Genomic DNA, 23,321 nt, shown 5'->3' with positions numbered 1-23,321 from the left:
AACCACTTCTTCTTCTTCAATAATTCCGGCTTCCTTCACTTGTTCCAGTACAAAGTCATGCTCTGTTCTGTTCACCGGAGTTTCTAGTATCTCCATCATGCTACGTTCTTTATTAGATTGTCCACATGAAGCCATGGGGGTTCCTTGAGTGTCCGAACATCGGGAAGCTAATTGATTTATCGCTTGCTCCAATTGACGAATGGTTGCCTGAAATCGATCCACTGTTTCCTTGAACCGATCCTTTGACTCTTGATGCGCTCGGCTGTCATATGTAGGATCATAGTGCTCTTGGATTGATGGATATGGAGATGGTGAATATTGAAGTGGTGGTTCTTGGGAGTAACTGGGTTGGAATTAGGGTGGTTCTATATATGGTTCATATGGCTCATAAGGTGGTTGGTATGGTGGTTGAGGGTTAGGGTCATATGGAGGTGAATGGCGGAAAGGGGCTTGTGAGTATGGTGGTCCAAAGTCATGTTGAGGAGAGGGTTCATAGGCATATGGTGGTGGTTGTTGATAATCAAAAGATTTCTCACCATAGCCATTGCCTTGATATGCATCACAGAATGGTTGTTGATAGTCCATTGGAGGTGGTTGTTGCCATGAGGGTTGATCAAATCCTTGTGGCTCCTCCCATCTTTGATTGTTCCAACCATGGTGCATGTTGTCATTATAATCTTCTCTTCCTGCAACATAATTATAACCAGACTCATAGCCAAATGGGTGAGAGTTTATAGTAGTAAGAGAAAATAAAAACAAAAACTAACAAAAAGAAAATATTTTGAAAAAGAGATGATTTTAAAAAAATAATTGAATTTTGAAAAATAAGATAAGATAAGATAAAAATTTTAAAAAAAATCTGAAAATTTTTTTTTTGAAAAATATTTACAATAACCAATAATAAGGCACACGTTTGCAATTCCCCGGCAACGGCGCCATTTTGACGTTAGGATTTTTGCTAGTAAAGAATTTTATAAAAATAGTCGCGTTGTAGATATAGATTCTAAACCAACAGAAATCCCTTCGTGCAAACGTTTTGGTTGTCACAAGTAACAAACCCCTAAATAAATTGATAACCGAAGTATTTAAACCTCGGGTCGTCTTCTTAAGGAATTGCAGGGAGGTATGTTCTTATTATTTGTTATGAGTTTTGTAAATCGGGGGTTTTGAGAATGAGGAGCAGATATGATAAATGACAAGTAAACTAAATAAATGATTGTAAAATAAACTCTTGGCAAAGTATGAGAACTGGAAGTCCTATCCTTGTTATCCTTATCAATTGTGATGAGAATTGGATTTTTCTCCCACTTTGTTAACCTCTAGCTATGAAGGTAAGTCAAGTGAATGAATTAATTCGAATCCTCAAGTCCCAGTCTTTCCTTGGGAAAAGTTAGAGTTATTAGATCTCGAATCAATTCTTGAAGAATTCCAATTTTCAATCAACAATGAGTTTGATAACTCAAGAGTCACCAATTAATCAACCAAAGCCAAAAGGGAAAATATCTAAATTAAATTAAAAGCATTCATGTAAATAAAGCAATCAAACTACATCTAAATATAAATTCAAGTCATAACATGAAAAGGTTCATAAGCCAATTGGGCAACATAAATCAAATACAAATAAAAGTATTAGAGTAAATAAAAGTAGAAAATAAATATTGAAGGAATATAGAACCTGGAATGAAGATGAATTGAACTAAACTAATAGAAATCCTAAGAGAGAGGAGAAAACCTCTCTCTCTAAAAACTACATCTAATCCTAAAATCGTGAATTATGAGAGCATGATTATGAATGGAGGCATTACCCCACTTTATAGCCTCTAATCTGTGTTCTCCGGGCCGAAAACTGGGTCAGAAACAGCCCAGAAGTCGCTGATTGTGCAATCTGGTCCGTACAGGTCGCGGCAAAGTGACGCGGAGGCGTCGTCCACGCGGCCGCGCGGATTGAGGTTCGCAGATGCGATGCGGACGCGTCATTCACGCGTTCGCGTCGCCTAACTTTGGGGTAGCTGTGGCAAATTATATATCAAATCGAAGCCCCGGACGTTAGCTTTCCAATGCAACTGAAATCGCGTCGTTTGGACCTCTGTAGCTAAAGTTATAGCCGTTTGAGTGCGAAGAGGTCAGGCTAGACAGCTTAACAACTTCTTCAACTTCTTGTATTCCTTCCACTTTTGCATGCTTCCTTTCCATCCTCCAAGTCATTCCTGCCCTATAATATCTGAAAACACTTACCACACATATCAAGGCATCTAATGATAATAAGAGAGAATTAATAATAAGCAAATATAAGATCAAAGAAGCATGTTTTCAATCATAGCACAAAATCAGGAAGGAAAATATAAAACATGCGAATTGTATGAATAAGTGAGTAAAGAGTTGATAAAAACCACTCAATTGAGCATAAGATTAACCATAAAATAGTGGTTTATCAGTGATAGTAGTAGTCTCACTCCTAGAGGAAACCTCTACAACAACCTTAGGATGGTTGTTCCTATGCTTGTGGTTCCGAGCAGATTCAGCTAAGTCAGCGATCAGTTGCCATGCTTCATCTGTAGTCTTGTACTTTTTCAGAGACCCATTACTTGCACCATCCAATGTGGTCTTATCCTGAGGCTTCATGCCTTGTGTAAAGTAGCTGATCAATACCAACTTGTCAATCATGTGGTGGGGGCATGCGTCTAGGAGATTATAGAAGCACTCCCAATATTCATAAAGAGTCTCAGATTCACCTTGAATAATCATTGAAATTTCTTTCCTCAATCAATCGGTAACTTCAGCTGGAAAGTATTTCTCCAAGAATTCTCAGGTTGAGTGTAGTACGACTCTCTCGCCTTCCCCTCAAGAGAAAATGGAAAAGCGGCTAACAGAATAGAAGTCTCAGTCGCACCATTACGCCTAATAGTAGAACAGGCTGTCTGAAAATCTCTGAAGTGCTTGAGAGGCTCTTGAGCAGGTAGGCCGTGAAACTTTGGCAATAGATTAATTAGTGTAGTCTTCAGTTCAATATCTGCACCCAAATTTGGATGACGCGCTTGGAAAGGTGGTAGTGTAAAGTCCGGAGCTCCCGCCTCCAGAAGAGTAATCCTTCTGGGAGTGTAAAGTCCAGAACTCCTGCCTCCTGAAGAATAATCCTCCTGGGAGCTGCCATGTCCTCTGCGTTCTAATCAACCAAATCAGTAGAAAGGGAGCATGTTTCTTCCTTAAATGACGTTTCAAATTTGTCCTCAGAAAGGACTAACTGACGCCGAGCCCGCCTTATATGTGAGATAGTTCTTTCAATTTCAGGATCAAATGCGGGTAGGCTCGGATCAGGTAGTGAATGCGTCATTCAATGAAAGAAACATACAGCTCATGGAAATAAAATAAAATAAAGTGCAAATAAAATAAAAATCTAACCAATAAATTAGCACACTGTTGCAACTCCCCGGCAACGGTGCCAAAAATTGACGTGGCGGAAAATCACCGATTAAGAGTTTATAGAGAAAACGGCGTTGCAAGTATAGATCTTAACCAATGAAGATTCCGCGTATTAATTTAAAAGAGTTGTCACAAAATTTTAGAAATAAAATATTGGGAGTATGAATCCCAGGTCGTCTCCCAACGAGTTGCAGAGAGAATGCTAATTTATTAATTAGGGGTTTTCAAGAGAGTTGAGTTTGGATAATGAGCAACTAAATAGTTGTAAATTAAAGAAATAAAAACTAAGAATGATTATTAATATTCTAAATAAAAAAGCCTTGACTGGGAGAATGATCAATTGGAAGTTCTATCCTTGTTGGGATTTCTTAGGTGTAGTATCAAAAAGGTTGTTGTTTTCACTTAGTTAACCCTTACTAAATAAAGGAAAGTCAAGTGATTGAGCTAACTCTTATTCGCAAATCCTAGTCCTCTCCCTTGGGAAGGTCTAGCGTTAGTAAATATAGAACTAGCCAACAACTTCCAGTTTAATATTCACTTAAGCCTTCCAACTGAAGTGTCTCCTTTTAATCAACCCCAATGTCATGTTGGGGATTTACTCCATTAACATGAATAAAATGCTCACAGAAATAATAGAAGAAGACATGATAAATTAAACAGAATAAGTATTGAAAATTGATTAAAGGAAAAAGAAATAAATTGTATTAATAAATCCCAAGTGCAACATAATTATCTGAACAGGATTAATAAATAACTAAAGGAGTAAGGGAATAAGGAAACAAACTAGAATAGTAACTTCAACGGAGGTGGTGACTCTTCAATACCCAAAATCCAAAGCAAAAGCATAAAATTAATAAACTTATGAATGTAAAGAAAACCTAGAGGAAGAGTGATTCTCTCTAGATTCATATCTAAAATCCTAAAACTATACTAATGATAATGTGTGTTGATGTCTCTTGAGTTTCTGCACATTCTCTGGCTTTATTCTGTGTTTCTGGGCCGAAAACTGGGTCAAAACACGGCCCAAAATCGCCCCCAGCGTTTTCTGTTATTTCTGCAGATCACACAGGTCACGCGTGCGCGTCATTCAACAGTTTTCCTTGTCACGCTTACGCGTCGTCCACATATGCGCATCATTCGTGCAGACTCCAATTCGTGCGTACGCGTCAAGCACGCGCACGCGTCGCTGCGACTTTCTCCATTCCACGCACTCGCATGAGCCATGCGCGCGCGTCGATTCTCGCTTGGTCATCTCCTTAGTTTCTTGTGTTCCTTCCATTTTTGCAAGCTTCCTCTCCATTCTCTAAGTCATTCTTGTCTTGTAAAGCCTGAAACACTTAACACACGGATCACTACATCGAATGGTATAAAGGAGACTTGAAATACACAAATTAATGATCTCTAGGAAGCAAGTTTTCAACCATACAACAAACTTAGGAAGGGATTGTAAAATCATGCAGTTCATATGAATAAGTGGGTAAAGACTTGATGAAACCACTCAATTAAACACAAGATAAACCACTGACTCCAGAAAATACTTCCTGTAAAATGTCGTTTGAAACACTTCCCAAGGAATCTCCGCATTCGGAAGTCGCAGCAACTGGCACTCTCCTTGCCACCAATGTTGTGCCTCTCCCATCAATTGATAGGTCGTAAACTCTACGTATTGGTTAGCCGGGACATGCTGAGTCTCTAGTGCGTGCTCCATAGCTCGAAACCAATTGTCTGCTTTAGCAGGGTTGGTCGACCCTCTGAAGGTTTATGGATGAATCTTGAGAAATGAAGCCAGGATCATTGGAACACCTCTCAAGTTGTTATCGTCTCCCTCTCCATTTCCTTTTCCGTTTCCATTACCATTCCCAGCCGGTTGACCCAACCTTTCCACGGCTTGCATAGTCGCAGTAGTGTTGGCTTGCATAGTATTTGCCAAATTGGTCATGCCACCATGAACTCAGCATGGTTGTCGGCCAGTTGGTCATTCTCAGTTCCTCCCCATGTACACGTACGACCTTGTTCGCAAGTAGGCATTAGCGTTCCTGTCTACACCAAACAGTCGATATCAAGGTGATCAGTCTCAATATTAAGAGCCTAATGTTTCAATTATCCCAAAAAGGCACTCACAAACAAACATGATATGCAATATCAACTAGATAACCTAAATAGCATGAAAGAAAAAGACACAGAGTATGCAATGAATCACAATCGGTCCATCACTCAAGTTTACGAGGACGAACTGCTTTGATACCACTAAATGTAACACCCTAATTACCCTAAACCTTACCTCATGCCGTAAAGCAAAGGATAATTAAAGGTCACGACAATTCTAAGGCTTATATGATATAATATATGTATATATAGAAAAAGATAGTAATTCTAGAAGGCCGATAAAGGAAAAAGCTCAAAAAGAGAGTTACAAAAGCGCAATACGTTCACACGAAGCTACAAGCATAAAGGCAAAAGATAGAGATACGAGATAACAAGACATATGTAGATATATAAGTATAATAGTCATAAAATATTAGCCTCAACCCGCGGAGTTTAGGTCGACTAGCTATATACAGACATAACAAAGTTCTGAAAGTTAAAACAACATATACAATATCTCTCTCAAGGTTACCCTCTAAGGAAAATATAGATACAAAAGTGAGAGTACTAAAACAAATTATTCAAAAGAAATCCAAAAGATACAAAAGATCCTCCGCTTTGTCACTATCACACAACTCACCGAGGTGGGTTATAACCTACGTTTGAAAAATAACAACAGAATATGGTATGAAAACCAAAGATTCTCAGTATCGTAACAGTGCCCAGTAATGTAAGATATAAGATTTCAGGACGCCAGAGGCAATCCTAGAACTTCACATCAATCATAATATTCAAGCTTATAAAACAGATAAATCAATCCTTAAATAGGTCATCTAACTTAGGGAAATCTAATCTAACACTTACACCACTGTCCCACAGCCTTTATCAACCTAATCGTCATGCGATTCCATCGCCACCGCCTTCCGAACCTCCACAATCCCAATAGAAAACACAAGTAATAGCAATACAAGTAAAACACAAGTATAATCATGTATATCAAGTAATTCAAGAAGTAATTAGACATGTCATACAATTAGGCAAACAATGCAAGTCGGCAAAGCAAGCAAACATATAGAATATGCGCATGATGAATGTCTGTCCTATTTGGCTGTGATATCACATTGTCGGTTCAATTGCCAACCCGACACCTTCCCATGGAAATGTCTTTCGGTCACAATATAAACGGGAACCCCCCAGGGATATAGTGCACGGCTCACTTTCCTAGGGATATAGTACCCGACTCACTCTTGTGACTCGAAAGGATGCGAGCGGGATACTTAGCCACAGACCTCACATCTCAATGTAAGCAGGATTAACCACCGTCCTTATGTCGCCACCGCGACCACGACAAGCGGGATTAACCACCGTCCTTACCAGGCGCATAGCATCTCAACAATATCAGTACCTTTTCAGAAATCATTCTTATTACTCATAAAAGTCATCATTCAATCTCGAGTCCTAGACTCATCTCAAACATCATCAGCCCGTAACTCCATAACTCATCATATTAATCATCGTTATAATACTCTGCCATTTCACACAACTGATCCATCTTCAACACTCCAGAAACTTAAGTCTCCATCTTCTAAATTCATACAGAATTTCTCTAAATTAAGTTACTCACTCATCTATAGTAGTATTAGGACCTAAGCACTAGATAGTATTCTTAAACGGCACTTAAAGAATGTTTGAAAAGCTAGAGAACCTTTGAAAACAAAGAAAAATGATTTTTCAGCAAAAGATGGGTCTCGGGTATGCAAGCCCCTGTCTCACGTACGCTTGCTGTTAAAAATGGGTGATCGCGTATGCAACCCCCTGTTCGCGTATGTGAGATGTCCAACCCGAATGCGAAGCTCGCGCCGCGTGTTGTAGCTCGCGTGCAAGGGTCAAAATTTTGGTAGTTCGCATATGCATGCAGTGCCCGTGTACGCGAGATGCCCAACCCGAATAGAATGCTCACGTTGCATGTATTGTGTCGTGTACACAACCCTCACCAGACTTGGAAAATTTTTAAATCTGCAAAATTTCAGTTTTTAACACCAAACCTTAAACGTTCATAAATTTCTCTACAAAACTCCATTTTTCACAAACTTTATATCAATTTAAATATCTTTAAATGAACTTCAAATTAAGACAAATTTCAATCAATTTCAAAAACTGAGACTCAAGTTATGATCAGCCAAAGTTCGGTAAAAATCAAGTTTCACAAAATCCAAAAAGGTTCTCTAATTTTCAAAACTTTGAACCAAACCAACTCCAAGTCACAACACACATCAATTCACATTAGAACTTACCATTTTTGTCTGAAATCACCACTCTTACCAAATTTCCACTAGAAATACACTATCCTCATAATTCTCAACCCCAATCATCAAATTCCTCATATTAAAACCATTTCTCAACCAACACACTCATCAAGTATCATTCTATCATTACCAATCATCATAATTAGCACCATTCAATCTCAATCACAATATTCAACATCATTTACCAATAACAACATAGTTCATCAAAATTTATCAAAATTCATCAATTCATCATATATCGTCATTTCAACAAATTTCAACAACCAATTCAATCTTATCCTAAGGTCTACTAGCAAAAGTGTCCAGAAATATTACATATTATATAGAGGAAACCGAAACCATACCTTGGCTAATTCACAATATGCACAATACCCAAATTTAAGTCCAAACAAGCTTTCAACCAAAATCAAGCCACCAATTCCAATCCAAATTCTTTCAAATAGTCAAGACAGCTCCAACAAGCACCACTGTTCAAACTTATCCACCGAAATTAGGGATAGAACCCAAATTAACTTTATCAAAAACAAAAAAAAAACCAACAACAACATTATGGCAGAAAATAGCAACTTAGAATCACAGTAATAACCACTAATAATCAAAACTAACCAAAACTCAGAATCACAATAGCGACTCACAACATAGCAACTTAGAATTTATAATCTAATAGTCAAAACTAACTAACAAATTAGTAATAACCGCTAACCACTGAATTTGCAAACAGAATCACAGGCTAACTAATGAATTTACAAACAAACAGACTATGAAATCAAACTACAGTAACAAATTAATAACAGAACAAAAACATAATTTAAAGCTTACAAAAATAAAATTACAAAATCTAATTAATTCATATAATTAACAAAATAAAAAAAACTAAAAAGTAGAAGACAACAATCAATAGAAATTAAATCTAGAAGACAACAATAAAAAAAGAACAATTAACCCCCCAAAAAAAGCAACAATCAACATAATTAAATCCAAGAAAACAGCAATTAACTCCCAAAAATAAACTGAAGTAGTGTAAGGATGAAGGCTTACAAACTCAGAAATTTAGTAACTCAAATTAAGCAAAAATTAACAAACTCAGAATCAAAAATTAGAAAACCAAATAAAAATACAAAACAAGCAAAATTATATTGAAGACCAACGGCGAAGGAGGAAGCCAAGTGACGGCGATGGAAGAGGGAAAGTAAGCTCGGGCACAGAGTGGATTGAAGACAGGGACTTAAAGTACGTGAGAGAGACGGATCGACGAAGAGGACAAAGACAATTTCAGGGTGGCCGACAACAACGAGAACAGAGGCAGCGACGCCAACAGTAGCTCTGAGCATTCCTGGCAACGTGAGGTGAAGGGATCCAGGAGAAGAGGATCGCGACGGTGGGACTCAACGCTAGCAGAGAAGAAGAGTTCGTCAGACGGTGACACTAGCCGCCGCTAGCTGCTGCTGGTGATTGTCCAGGTGAGAGAGGGGCTGCTAGGGTTTCATCTTCTGTGGAGCTCAGAGAGAGAGAGAGAAGCTAGGTGGTGTGTGTGAGAGAGAAGAGAAAGGGTTTATGTATTTTTTATTTTATGTTTTTAAATTGAAAATCATAAAAAAAATCTAGTTCATGCAGTTCACTAATTAACCGTTGATTTGATCGATTTTTTCACCAATTTTTTTGTCAGACAGTTTTTCACTTCAACAGAACTAGCTAAGAAACCGGTTCTCAATTAACCCGGTTGAACCAGCAAGTCCAATTTTCAGAACATTGGGTAAAAACTAAAAAGGACGTTTATGGCTTGTGTATGGGAGGGGCCGCCGAATTGCTCTTGACCAAATTCAATAAACATAAAATTTGACTGACCAAATTCAATAAACATAAAATTTGACTGAACATTACTACAGTTTAGTAGTTTACACATTGGCACATAAAATGAAGAGAAATTATGCACACATATAGAAACATCTTACATAATGCTGGTGTTCACTGAATGAATAATTGAGATGTTCTGGGTTGAGTTGAAATGCAAATAAGCAATGATTATAAAACTCAACCATTCATTCACTGAAAGTGATGGTTGCTTATGAAAATTATTTTGTGCACGTATCATTCATTCTGTACATGAAAATATGAAGTACCAAATTATGACAGATTCATAACACATCTAACTTTTACTTGAACGAAAATCTTCATTCTTGCTGTCTTGGCAAAACTTCTGATGGCAACTGTTCCTGAATACGAGCTGCAAGCTGCGATACTTTGTCATCTAGTTTAAGGGGACGCCTTCGCAAACTCTATAAACATGAAGTTTTATTACTCTTTTGAGCTCTTGCCACATAATCATTATGGCCATAACGTATCAAACTTGAAAGAATAACTAGGGTACGTGCCCGTACGTTGCACGAGATATAATGTAAAAGGATAGTGCAAAATTAAGATATTATCATCATTAAATTTGTGAATAAAAGAATGAGAGAGGAAATTATTTTTTAATTAGCCAACATTAACCAACTTTTCTTTAAAGTTTATAATCTAGGATCTAGAATTTAAGATAAACAAAATAATTAAAAAAAATAGCTGATGTTAACTGAAAAAAAATTAACTCCCTAAACATTAATCTAAATGAATATATTAAAAGTGATAATTATCCAATGTTCGAAATTGTATAGAATGAAATATGTAGAATTATAAATAAAAAATTACATAAGTAACATACATTGATGTATTGGTTTTCTATGAAAATTTTAGTGACATCAAATATCCATGAATACTTTTATTTTTATACAACATTTATTTGTAGAATTATGCATGTACTGTTCTATGAGGGTATTGTTATCATTTTAAATTAATGCTAAAAAGGTATTTTTATCTCTTAAAATATACTCCACTGGTATTTCAGATTTTTTTTAAAAAAAATTAACTTCTAATACAATAAATGCTCTTCATTAATTTGATAAAGATATTTCTGTCATTTTGAAATTACTATTAAAAGAGCATTTTAGTCTCTTAAAATAAACTCTAACTATTTTAGCCTTTTAGAATCAAATTCAAATTTTAATTTCTAATTTAATTAAATAACCTTAAATCTAAAAAGATATTTTTGTCATTTTAAAACAATCTTAAACATTGATTTTGTATTTAATCCTTATTTATATATATTATATGTTGTGTTTGCAAAATATCAAGTTATTTCAAATATGTTGTGTAACTTTATAGTACTCAGATATTTTAATAAATTTTTTTTTTCAAAAATATTGACACCTAGCATATGTAATAATATCAATACCTTGGCTTTATTATTTATAGAATATACTATTAAAATAATAGACTCGATAATATATTTAATAATAAATTTCAATAAGCAAATACATATTTTGAAGGCCAATGAGTTATAACGCAAATGGCATAGTCTCTTCATACTCACCTAAGAGGTCGAGAGTTCGAGTATCTCTATCTTTGATAAAAAAAAATACACTTTTGAAGAAAATTTAGTTATCAAAACATGATACCTAACATGAATAGCATTATAGCAATAAGACTTTTGTCCCATAAAAAGTATATGATGACATTACCTCAGAAGCCCATAAACAATCATATGCTTTCCGAGGAATTATGTGGATATGTGTCTGCAATGCACGATATATAGTAAAATTAACGACCTTTCATAAATTGAAACATGTAGAGAGCAAAGAAAATGACTGATTCCACAAAATTACGAGTAACTACGTAGATGTAGTATCTTACATGAAATATTACTTGCCCAGCAGCTTCTCCATTGTTAATCAACAGATTGAATGAATCTGCAGAATTCCAAGCATTAAACAAAACTCTATGGGGTGATATGTAAGGTCAAACGATGATCAACAGACTGAAGAAACAAGTGTGGATATTGGACAAAGACACAAAACACCATCAAGAATCTTATTAATATGGAGGTCCTACATCTGCACCAATGGCCGCTCAAGCCCTAGATTTTGCAGCGACCGCCATTCCCCTACTCATCGCAGCATAGCCCTTGCCTCGAGGGCCGAGTATAGGTCAAGCGCTCTAGCATCATCTATTTTTGGAGCTATTTGATTCAACAAGTGAGTTATCACACACATAGCGAATTTCGACCATGACCATCATCTTATTGTCTTAATCACCCAACACCTCCTTTGGGGTCTCGGTTAGTATGTAGTTAAGCGCTGTAACCCGACTTTCGGTTCATCCCGCATCGCCAATTCTGCTTGCCAAAAATTGCCTACTTAGAGCTTTCAATTCTGTGGCACCGCTCAACAAAGTATCTGCGTCATCCTACCTAATAAGTCAGCAGTGGTGTGCCCCTGATGCCTCCAATCATTGTCTTCACTTAATAGAACTCGTACTCAAGCTCCAACTATCCTGAGGGAAACTTTAGCAGCCACCAACTATTAGACAGTTCGATTAGTCTTCACCCCTATACATAGGTGAGACAGACGATTTGCATGTTAGTATCGCCACAGGCCTCCACCAGAGTTCCCTCTAGCTTTGCGCTGTTTAGGTATAGTTCACCATCTTTCGAGTCCTTACGGGCATGCTTTCACTTGAACGCTTGACAGAAGATCTGGGTCGGTCGACGGAGCAACCTCAGGAGATTCCACCAATTAGCATCCTTACGCCTTACAAGTTTACTCATAAGTTGACTAATACATGTCAAACTACTTGAAAATCACATAAGATTACCATTGCTTTTCCCTCCACTCAATTTTCTTATGTATTCCATTACTGCTCTGCAAGGAATTCCATATACGCTATCCACAGACAAGGAACTCTAGGCCTTAGTAAGGGTATCACAGAAGAACACCCCACAGCCATGGTGGACGCAGCGCAAACAAAGACCCCATAGATGAGAACTCCTTGCAGCCTCAAATAGGCCACTTCAGGTGCAAGACTCCAAAACAACTGCATGTAGGGGCCTTTGGCCAGCTCAAATCCTCAAGAAGAACCCTATGCAAGCTAGAATTGGGCGGTCAATTAATCTGACATTCCCCTGCAGCACATTCCTAACCACCCAGATGTTGGTTGCCATTGAAAAAGGCCTCAATGGCCTCATGTTGACAGTTCTGGTTTTGCTTTGTTGGGACCTCCAAGGGTTAAGCCTCTGTGGTCACCGTGGGTCAGAACTTTTTTGGTTAAGCTATTGCATCATGAGCCTTGTGGATGTTTAACAGTCTCATATGTCATCATGGAGCAAGGATTGATCTTACCATGCAAAGTGTTTGCACAAGATAAAGAATAGGACTTGAGGTGTGTCATGTCACTTTGGTTTGTCAAACAAACTTGGAATTGGCCTGCTCCAATCTGCAGGCAATAAACCAAGCTATTCTGCATGTGCATAAGCAAAGACATTGGCTGGGCCAAGGAGACACAAAATAGATATAAGATTCACAGTACTTCCATATGTGGGCGAACGTCAAACAACCAATGTTCGTTACTACTAAACCCATCCCAGAAAACAGAGTACTCGTGCTTTATGTTGTCCTATGCATTTCCTATTTAAGCATTTCATAAATCATGTGACATCTCAAAGAAAAGGAAAAAATGGGAAAAAGATAGTTTCTGAGAAAATGGGGATCTTCCTTTTACTTTATGTTTTGGGTTAAAGAGTTCATTAGTCTTGGTCTATCAAGCAAAGGGTTCAATATTTTCCGTGTTCTAATCGTGTTATTCATGTCAGCCATGCATAATGTCCCACGTTTGTGAGACACATGAGCAAAATTGATCTGTGACTCCTAGGTGTTGGCATGACTACTTGAATCAAAAGTGTGGCTGAAAAGACATTGGTAGATGGTTGGGGCATAGGAGAGGATTTCCATCTTTGCAAGCAACCTATGCAACCTAGCTCTGATTTTGTTTGGTAAGAACTAATGTTCTCAATCATTTAACTCATATAGTATTGTACTTGATGCGACCAACCATATGCCCTTTAAATCCAGACATATTCCCTCTTGTTCCTCTCAAGTAAACATATAACGATAGCTAATGGCTCCTGTATCACAACTGCAGATTTTGGAACGATTTCCCTCCATCATTTCTTTTACCTAAACTCCATTTGCATAGTCAATTAAAAATCACAAAATATCTCCACGCATCTCTTCTGAAGGATGGGTATTCTCATCAAGTTCTCTTTGAGAAGAGATATCAGAATTGAGATTTTACTTCCCATATGAAATTTGCATCATGCTCCCTAATTCTCCAGTAACCTTATTCATAAGCTAATATACAATAGCTAGCACGGCTCATAATCCTATTCAACATGGCATGATTAAGTAAATTGAGATTGATTCACATTTCAAGTAAAATTTGGACAGGGGATAAACAGCCACAAAACATGTTTCTTTAGGACTGCGGTTCGCAAATCTGTTAACTAAAGCCATACCCTGGATCCCACAGGTGATCTAAAAGTTCGATCTACGTTGGATCTCACCTGAATTGGCCCATCTATCCTACCAGGGATAAGTTTCATTTCAAACACTTTTCAAGAATTTATAACCAAGCAGGGAAAGATATCCATTTACCAGTCTAATAGGGATTACTGAGATATGTTTAGATATCCATTTACCATTTACCAGAGCAATTATATTCAGGTTTTCATTCTCTCTTTTCAAATCCGACTGCTTTTCCCTTTACTTAGCCTTCCTAGTACTCTTGTAACAGTTTTGTGATTTATTGTTCAGGTACAATCCGAGCCGAGGCTTAAGCAGGACCAGACTCCCTTATCCCAGTGCTAAATATAGACCTGGTGTGCCACTGGACTTCTTTGAAGCTGATTTGAAATTGACAGTTGCAAGACAATTTATAATTTCCATGCACAAGCAACCAGTATGAAAAAATGTTTGAAGTATGAAAGATTCATAAAGACCACATCACTCAACAAGAACCTTGATATTTACAGAAGTTAATGACTTTCCCTCATTGTTTCCAGATGAGTAATAGCGATGTATCTACTGCTATCCATAAACAGAATTGCTTAAAATGAGCAAAATGTATTGAAATGCAGAACTAAAGGAAACAAAAGCTCAAATAGAAATACAAGTGTTCAACTACATACCACTGCCAGTAGCCTTCATGATTGCATTGCTAATAAACGGTACTTTCGAACACATTGCAGCTATCACCTGTACCATAGGCCAATTAGGATAATTGTCTCACATTACAGAAGTACAGAATACATAAACTGATTAAACACAAGCATGCCATTTATTCTATATTTCGGTTGCATGTTACTTAGCAACTTTTCATGCTTGGTAAAATGCTAGGTTGAAACTAAGCAGTAGACACATTATCTTTAAATGTTAACAATAGCAGTATCATATATAACAAGAATCCTAAACACTATTTTTTTTCCCTTATGGAGAAACGATTTATCATCAACCTAAAATTAAACAGGGTAAAGACAGAAAAAATGTCATAATTTCAATCTTATGAGTAGTCACTCACTGATGGAGGAGTAGCATCCAGTGAAGGAAAATGAGATTTTGGGATAATAAGAGAGTGCCTGGTAAACAAAGTGCATGTTAGAAGTTGACAAAACAATGATATGCAGAATAGTTGAAAAGGTAAATTTATTGGATCATGAATTTCACGTACAAATGATTACCGAATCCAACAATAAGCTATTGAAAATTTATGAAATTTTTAAACATTCATAATAGTTAACTAAGGCATTAGAAAAAAGATTTTTCAGAATTAGAATTCTTCTCGGAACAAAATTCTCATCACTTTCTTTTCTGTTCACATCCAAATTAACATTTTAACTATTAAGAATAAACCTTGAGAACATCTTGTCTCGAAGGAAGTAAAAGGGGAAGCAATCATATTTTATCATCACGAAGGGTACAATTTCAGGATCACGATATACAAAACTGCATAAAATGTGTAAGGGACTTGGGTATTATGTGGTGCCCAAAGTCCCAAAAAGAGTAGCATGGCATGCTTGATGTTATATTTAGGAAAAGCGATTCTTCCCCTTAATAGCTAACTTTTAAGGTGTGGTTCTCCACTTCAATTAGGTGCTTAAAAAAATTCTTCAATTTTAATATACTTATGACAACGTGTGAATGTGCATAAAGGTATGAAATAACGCAAAACACAGCTGCACCTCACAATTATATACCTATGAAAATATAAAATTGCACCATGGACATATTATACCTTACCCATGACTCAGTGGATATATATCCAATATGCAAAGGCACATGTCATCTTCATATAGCTGTTGATTGACACCAAAAAAAAAGGGGTAAAAAGACAAAAACGAAAGTCACAATAGGGTAATGAGAGAACATGATTAGACTATATATAAAAAGTTAGAAATGATAAAAACAGTTGTTACATCTAATGATTGAAAATATACAAATATTTGGAAGAATTTCAAAGGACATGATTCACAATTTCAGAAACTACCTTATGTCTAAACTTTAAATGTTATTAAGGGCAATTTAGTGCTAAGATCTACTATCACAGCAGAATGGTTGGACACTTGGACTCATTATTCAAATCTATAGGAAGCAACCTTAGTTTGCATTTGCATGAGACCAATTCCACTACTCAACCCTGTGGATGGATCACATGGTGGCATGAGAAGCTCACATAAAACCAACAAAGCTAACAATGGGAAAATCTAGCTGAATATCTAGTGCTCACAATTCATAAAATAGTAAAATACATACCTGAATATCAATATTGTGCCTGTTTGTAGTTTACATATAAAAAGTTCCACCTCTAAATCATCTCCTAACTCATTCACTCACCCATTCCATCTCTAAATTTCAAATCAGTTCCATCCAAAGGGATAAATTTTCAGTTTATTGAAAGCATTGAGATTTTCCAAAGTGTACTTTCCCCCATGAAAACTTATCACTTTTGAAACCTTAATAAGTTACCTTAGCAAAACATTTTAATAAATGCTCTATTGTTATATACATGGTGAAACTTCAATAATGCACATAAATAAATTGCTAAGGTCTAGAAGTCTAGAACTGCTAATGGTTATGGTTTTCATATTAAATAATATTGTAATTATGGTTCCAGACTTTTATTTAAGTCAATGTAATATAGTATATTGAGAATAAAAGTTTGAGAGATCAAAATTCGTGAATTTATTAGATTCCAGTGAAGTTGTCCCACACAACAGCTTTTATCCCTCACACCTAACCACCTACACTTCAATAATTTCCCTACTCAAAACTAATCCTAAATATAGTCCTGGGTAGAATGATCAGTTGAAACCAAAGAACATTTTCAATAACCCCCTTCTATATAAATAATTAAATACACATTCTTCCAATTTAGAAGCAGACTATTTCATTTCATGGGAGCAGCACAGTCTGATTTCTCAGCATCTATTTTAACTATGTAGCCGACCCCATTAAACGGGTCGATTCTTAATTATTACTTTATAGGCTTACTTTATCCAGAAGTCATTATTACCTAGTCCAGCAAGATATAGCAGAAACTATTTAACTTTGTCTTTTGACAACCAAATCAACCTGCACACTCATTTAGTGACTGTTAATGTATGTCAACCAACTTAGTGAGACGAGGTAAAATCGGGAGAATTAGAGGAGAATTCTTGTTAAAAGCTCCATTATTTGGCAAATTAGGGGAGAATTCCAAAGGTAAAATGAACAAAAGCTATCAGAACCACGGGCAGTTGGGCAATGATAGTTTGATGAACCAGGACATGTAATGGCAATTGCTGACCAATAAGTTGTATGACTGACTAACTGCTCAACATTAAGCAGTTTTCCTCAAGTTCAAGTTCAACATTTGGTCTTGGCTTCAATATTCAAGAGTTTACCCTTAAAACCAAATGACCCAGCAAGTTCAATCAAACTACATCAGTTTCTCCATGCTTCAACTTTTTGGAAAAATTTCAGTTTGAAACAGGACAAATAGATATAAATCACCCTTCAACGACTAATAAACATCATAAATCAGTAACAAAAGCCAAAGAAAAGAAGATGTTACAAAAAAAATGATGAACAATCCATCTTCCAAGGAAGGTACTTCCTTGAACTAAAATTACTCTAAAACCATACGAACTACTAGCTCGAAGTACTTTCATTCTCTATTTCATTATATTATATAGGAATATAAAAGACTCTAGAACATTCTATTCTTAAGTCCCAAGTTTAAAGCATAGTAATCATATGACAACTAATATCCTCTATATAATAATATTCTTTTATTCATTCATATCCTTAACTGATGAGAAGCATGCATACCTTCCAAGCAGGTGATTTCCCATGGACAATCTTGCAGAAAATACAATCATTTTGCAAATTCTTCTTCTCGGTATGAGCCACTTGCGTCTCGGCATCAGAAGAAGAAAAAGCACAGACCAAGCCCGAAACGGCGGTCAGAGTGGGATCGGGAGAAAAGGGGGAGGGGCTAAGATGGGAGCACAAGATTGCGAGCCTCTTTCTAGCTGAGTCGTCCATGGTCAAATCGAAGAGCTAATGTGGGTTTTGGGTTTCAGGAGAGAGAAGGAAGAGCATTGCATGGTGGAGGTGGACTGGTTGTGACTTGTTGCGACTGGATAGGAAGAGATGGAGTGAGAGGGACAGGAACAATGCAACGGCCAGTCGACCCCGCTTCCCCCTCTCGCGTGGTTTGTCTTTACGTAATCTCACGATAAAAAATAATACTTATAAATTTATTTATAAAAAAATGAAATTAGTTTGTATACAATAAAAATGAGCAAATTATTCAATCCAACTAGATATCCTTTAAATGAAGAGGTTATGGTTCGAGTCTTCTATTTTTAATAAAAAAAAAAATAAGTATCCTTTAAATTATTCTTTTATTCAAACTTTTTATTACATTAATTTAAAAAAATTAAAACAAACACATCAAAATAAATTTATTATTTTTTTAATTTAAATACAAATATACACAAACAGATTAACTAAAATTCAAATTCAAAGTATAAGTTTTTTATAAGTATAAATTTTAGTTTAATTTTTTTATCAATTTCGTCAATATTCAATTTTTTATGATCAGAAATAACTATTTTTTCTACATTAAATTACACTTTAGTTGGTATTATATTTTAAATTTATGTATTTTAATAATTTATATTAGAATTTATTTATTTTTTATATTTATTTATTATTTTATATATTATTTTAGAATAAACGAGTACCCAAATTTTATATCACTAATAAAAATATTTTAAAATATATGAACAAATAAATTTCTAAACAATTTTAAAATGGAAAAGTATATGTAAACAATGAAAATATTAAACAAAATATAGGTAAACAATGAAAATATTAAACAATGTAAACAATAAATATATCGAATGTTCATCTTATTAATATACAAATAGTTATTTTAATATTAAAATTTAGAAGATTAAGTTGGAAGTATAGTATATTTTTATTTAATTGATAATTGTTCATATTGTTCAACAAAATTATTATCCCCATAGCATTTCCTTATTAAAATATGCTAAAAAGTAACTAAATATTAAATTAAATATACATTCTAAAAAAAACTTAAATAAGATTTTATCACGACTTTTGCAAGCAATAGAAAAATGAAAAATGAGACCGTTCCTTGACTAATTTTATACCAAGTGATTTTTTTATTTTATTTTGAATAACTTGTTTTTTTTAAATGTATAAATATAAGTTTTAAAATCCAATTCTGCTGCAACATTTTATTTTCACCTTCTAAATAGACAAGTGATTTTTTTATTTTATTTTGAATAACTTGTTTTTTTTAAATGTATAAATATAAGTTTTAAAATCCAATTCTGCTGCAACATTTTATTTTCACCTTCTAAATAGATATCTTCTAAAAATAACGACAAACACTTAAATCTAATCACATATTAAATGCAAAAATTATTTATCACTTATAAAAAAATATAATATTTCTGTTATTTTATCACATTTTCAAACCATTCAGACTTATTTGTCATTTGTATATTCAAATGTTACTTTTGTTGGTGACAAAAACTTATTACCATTTTTAGGAGTTTATCTTATTATTTTATTATAATTTATTTTAGTTAAACTAGGATCCAAGTTCGTAAACCGATTCTTCACCAGTTCGATTTTCAGAAGGGGCATCTAGTGTACAGATGTGTTTGTATAGATTTTTGTTTTTTTGTGGCTGAAAAAGCGTGTCATTAAAAGTGTTGCTTAAAAAGAAAGTGTTACCCTTAATCGTTAACTTGGCTCTGATACCAATTTTTAAAATGTAATTTCTTTTTTTAAAAATTATTAACTCTTCATATTTTGCTTCGAATAAGTTTATAATTTGTATAGATTCATAATCAAAAGTATTGAGCATTTCTACTATTACTAATTCTGATTTTTATAGTTTTTCAATCTTGTTTTAGTTTATAATATTGATTATTGTATATAAAATCTTTTATCTGTTTGTCTTTTTCTTTAATATAATTTTTCAAATCCTCCAAAACTTCTTTTATTTCTACACTTTCTGTTGTTTCTAAATATCTTTTTAATTTTTCAACTTCATTCTCCATTTTTTCTTTCAACAGCTTTAATTCTTTTAAGTCATAAGATGGTGTTCCAGGCATTTATAAATTTTTTAAGTTTAGCTCCAACTTGTTTATATTTGTTCTTATTTCTATCATTTTTATTATAAGGTCATTAATTTCAAACTGAAGATTATTTAATTCCCTTTTATACTCCTTTATTTTACTTTTTAATTTTTTCGCCCTTTTTCTTTTTATTTTGTTTTCTGGTCTTTCAATCTTTGTATACTTCAGTATTTATCTTAGAATTTCTGCAAATTCTATCATCGATTCATCACTATTTTCTAGAGATTCTATTAATTTTTCTAACTCTTCAACTTCTCCTTTTAATTTGTCATAGATTATTTTTAGAGCTTCAAATGCTCTTTGATTTATTTCAGAAAACTGTAAATAATTCAACCGATTTTTTCTTTCAAAGAGCTCTTGTTTCTTGTCTTGATAGGTTACATATATTTTCTCTTTATTTATTGTCATAACTTAGTGTTTAGGGTTTCATTTAATTTTTCGACCTTTTTTGTTAATTCTTTTATTTCAGAATTTTCTTCTTTAATCTTTAACTTAGATAAACTTAAAGGGCTATTAATTTTGGATTCTCTTATTTGAAAATTCGATGAAACTAATTTTCCTTATGGTTCTTTTAGTAAAAGAACTGGGTTTTCAATAGCTTTATATTTTGGTATTTCTGTTTTTACAATTTTCTGAAATAATTCATCGACATAAATTCTTTCTCTGTTTTTAAATATTATACTATGATGGCTATTTGTTAAAGCATAATTTATTGCATATGTAATTGAAAATGGTTCATCGTCTTGTTCCATTAGATTCTTTCTGTGAAATTTATAAGCCAAACTTATAGATCTTCCAAGATTTTCAGTTGATAAAGGTATAGCATATCCAAGATGGGCATTGAATTTAACATTTACGTTTGCCAAGTTTCCATGAACAATTCCAATTATTTGATCAATTGGGTCATCAGTAATTCTTTTGTCACAGATTGCTAAGCTTATTGGTGAATTAATTCCTTTCATATATGTAGATTTGATTAAAACTTGTATAGTACTAATATGAATCCATCCAATTTTAGATCTTTTTTGTTGATCCTTAATTTTCTCGATCTGTTTACTCAATTCTTCATCATTTATCAAGGCTATTTCAAGTTCTCCATTAGCAGATTTTATCTTTATAGGGGCTTCAAGTTGAATTTTTCCATAGTATATTATATTTTTTCTATTAAAAACTTCTTTTAAAAGATTTTGTTTATTAAAATTTTCATTTGATTTAAGGTTTAATTCTATTTTTAGAACAGCCTGTTTTTCATTGTCTAATAAGGCAGATAATCTATAATAATCAGATTCTTCCGTTAATTCTAAACTTTCTAAATAATTCATAACTATGAGATTAAGATAAAGGCGTACCTTTCTAGAGAAAAACTTCCTTTATTTAGAATATTTTACATAAGATGTTTTTATCTCCAGAGGGGAGATTTTAGATACTAACTCCAGAGGGGAGTTTAGAATTGGTTTTTCCTAAGGGAATTCTTCTTCAAACTATAGAATCGCCTCAGCCGCTTCCTCCTTACTCTCCTAGCATATGAGTACTCTTAGCCTTCTGCTTTCTATTGTTTGATGCCTTCTACAATTGCCTAAGCAACCTATTTATAATGGTTGGGTCTAATGGACAATTCCCATCCTTACCCTTCTTATGATGTCATTGCTTACGTCATTTTTTCTTATCTTGCACCAGCTACATTGTTGGTGCTCTATGACCTAAGCGCTTACGTCACTATGCAATAATGTTGAGAGATGCTTCAGATGTGCTATCCTCCTCTTTCATCATGTGACCTTCAGATGCGTTGTCTTCTTCCTTTATCATGTGGGTTGATTCCGTTTTATTATTGCTTTCTTCAGATAACTCTGAGACACATAGCTGGCACTTGTGGTCTTCTCTATCTTTTATCAAATAGCAGAGATTCCTCTTTATCCCTTCGGGGAGCTTTTCTAAGAGTCCAGATAAGTTGTAGAATGCTGATTCAAATTCCACTAAGAGTCTCATCTCTCTTTCTTCAATTTCATTCCTTTTACTGGACACAAGCAAAGTATTTCTGCTTTTATAATTGATTCTTGTGTGAGATTCCCTTGTTATCTTTTGAGTTCTTTCAAAGACCCTTGCTAGTGTACTGGCTAGTCTTCCTTCATGACTGTAGATTGTTAAATCTTGAACTTGATCAATTGGTTGAAAATTTCCTGGGAAGACGGACATGAAGATTACTTGATGTGCTGGAACCAAGCATTCTTCTTCTTCATTAAAAATAGGTTGACTATTCGTAAATTTTAGGGATATATCCCTTGAATTTACGTTGTCAATCATATTTTTAAATCTCTTTACTGCATCAATAAATCCTGCAGGAAACTCACTAATAATTTTCAAATCATTAAAAATTAAAATTGTATCAATTAATCCATACTGAAAAAACTAATAGGTGTCAGATGGGGAAGCCTCTGGAAATATAACCAGCTTTGTTAGCTGTTCTTTGGCAATAGGATAATATCCCAAGATTGCCCTTTTTTCTTCAGTCCAATTTAGGACTATGTTAAGGGTTTCTCTGAGATTTGATCTACAGACCCTTTTTTTTCCTTGATTTCGGCCCTTGTAGGAATGTTTCTTATTATTCCTGTTCTCTGGGTTTGAATTGGAGCTTTATCTGCTCTTTTTAGGGTTTGCTCTGGATGAAGAGCTTCATATTCCCTGAAAGATTCCTTTGCTTCTTCCAGTGTTAAAAACCCTCCTTTATGAATTATCCTTGATTGATGTGTAAATGGTGCTGCTTTTTCCCAAGCATCATATACTCCTTTCATGGGACCATTATAAATTACATAATATTTTTTATCTTGGGTGGATTTTTTGATAATTTCAACAATTGTTTTATTTTCTGGAATTTTTTCTTCACCTGATTTGTCCACCACGCTTAGCTGGCTGAACTCTGATGGTTTTGG

General features: G+C 34.6%; 1 protein-coding gene across 5 annotated transcripts; it reads right to left on the bottom strand.

Annotated features, from left to right (window-relative positions):
* Positions 1–4,099: 4,099 nt before the first annotated feature.
* LOC112796832 (adenylylsulfatase HINT3) lies at positions 4,100–18,496 on the bottom strand. Of its 5 annotated transcripts, none has more exons than XR_011881173.1 (9): positions 18,044–18,490; positions 15,974–16,029; positions 15,255–15,312; positions 14,866–14,932; positions 11,538–11,593; positions 11,366–11,419; positions 9,969–10,087; positions 8,156–8,287; positions 4,100–5,460 (listed from the first exon to the last, which is right to left on the bottom strand). XR_011881173.1 is itself a non-coding variant. In XM_029297879.2 (8 exons), exons 1-7 carry the CDS (start codon positions 18,257–18,259, stop codon positions 9,983–9,985), a joined length of 612 nt encoding a protein of 203 aa, XP_029153712.1. In that variant the 5' UTR covers positions 18,260–18,490; the 3' UTR covers positions 4,100–5,460; positions 9,969–9,982. The 5 variants fall into 5 exon arrangements, 3 of the variants coding, with proteins under 3 accessions (XP_029153712.1, XP_072091749.1, XP_025695260.1); XR_003818167.2 differs by having other exon boundaries at positions 8,156–8,278; XM_029297879.2 differs by lacking the exon at positions 8,156–8,287.
* Between the last annotated feature and the right edge of the window lie 4,825 nt (positions 18,497–23,321).

This window comes from Arachis hypogaea, chromosome 4, assembly GCF_003086295.3.
Source record: "Arachis hypogaea cultivar Tifrunner chromosome 4, arahy.Tifrunner.gnm2.J5K5, whole genome shotgun sequence".
In the NCBI taxonomy this organism is placed as follows: domain Eukaryota; kingdom Viridiplantae; phylum Streptophyta; class Magnoliopsida; order Fabales; family Fabaceae; genus Arachis; species Arachis hypogaea.
Note: the sequence above shows the minus strand (reverse complement) of the source record. Positions and strands in the feature narration are given on the sequence as shown.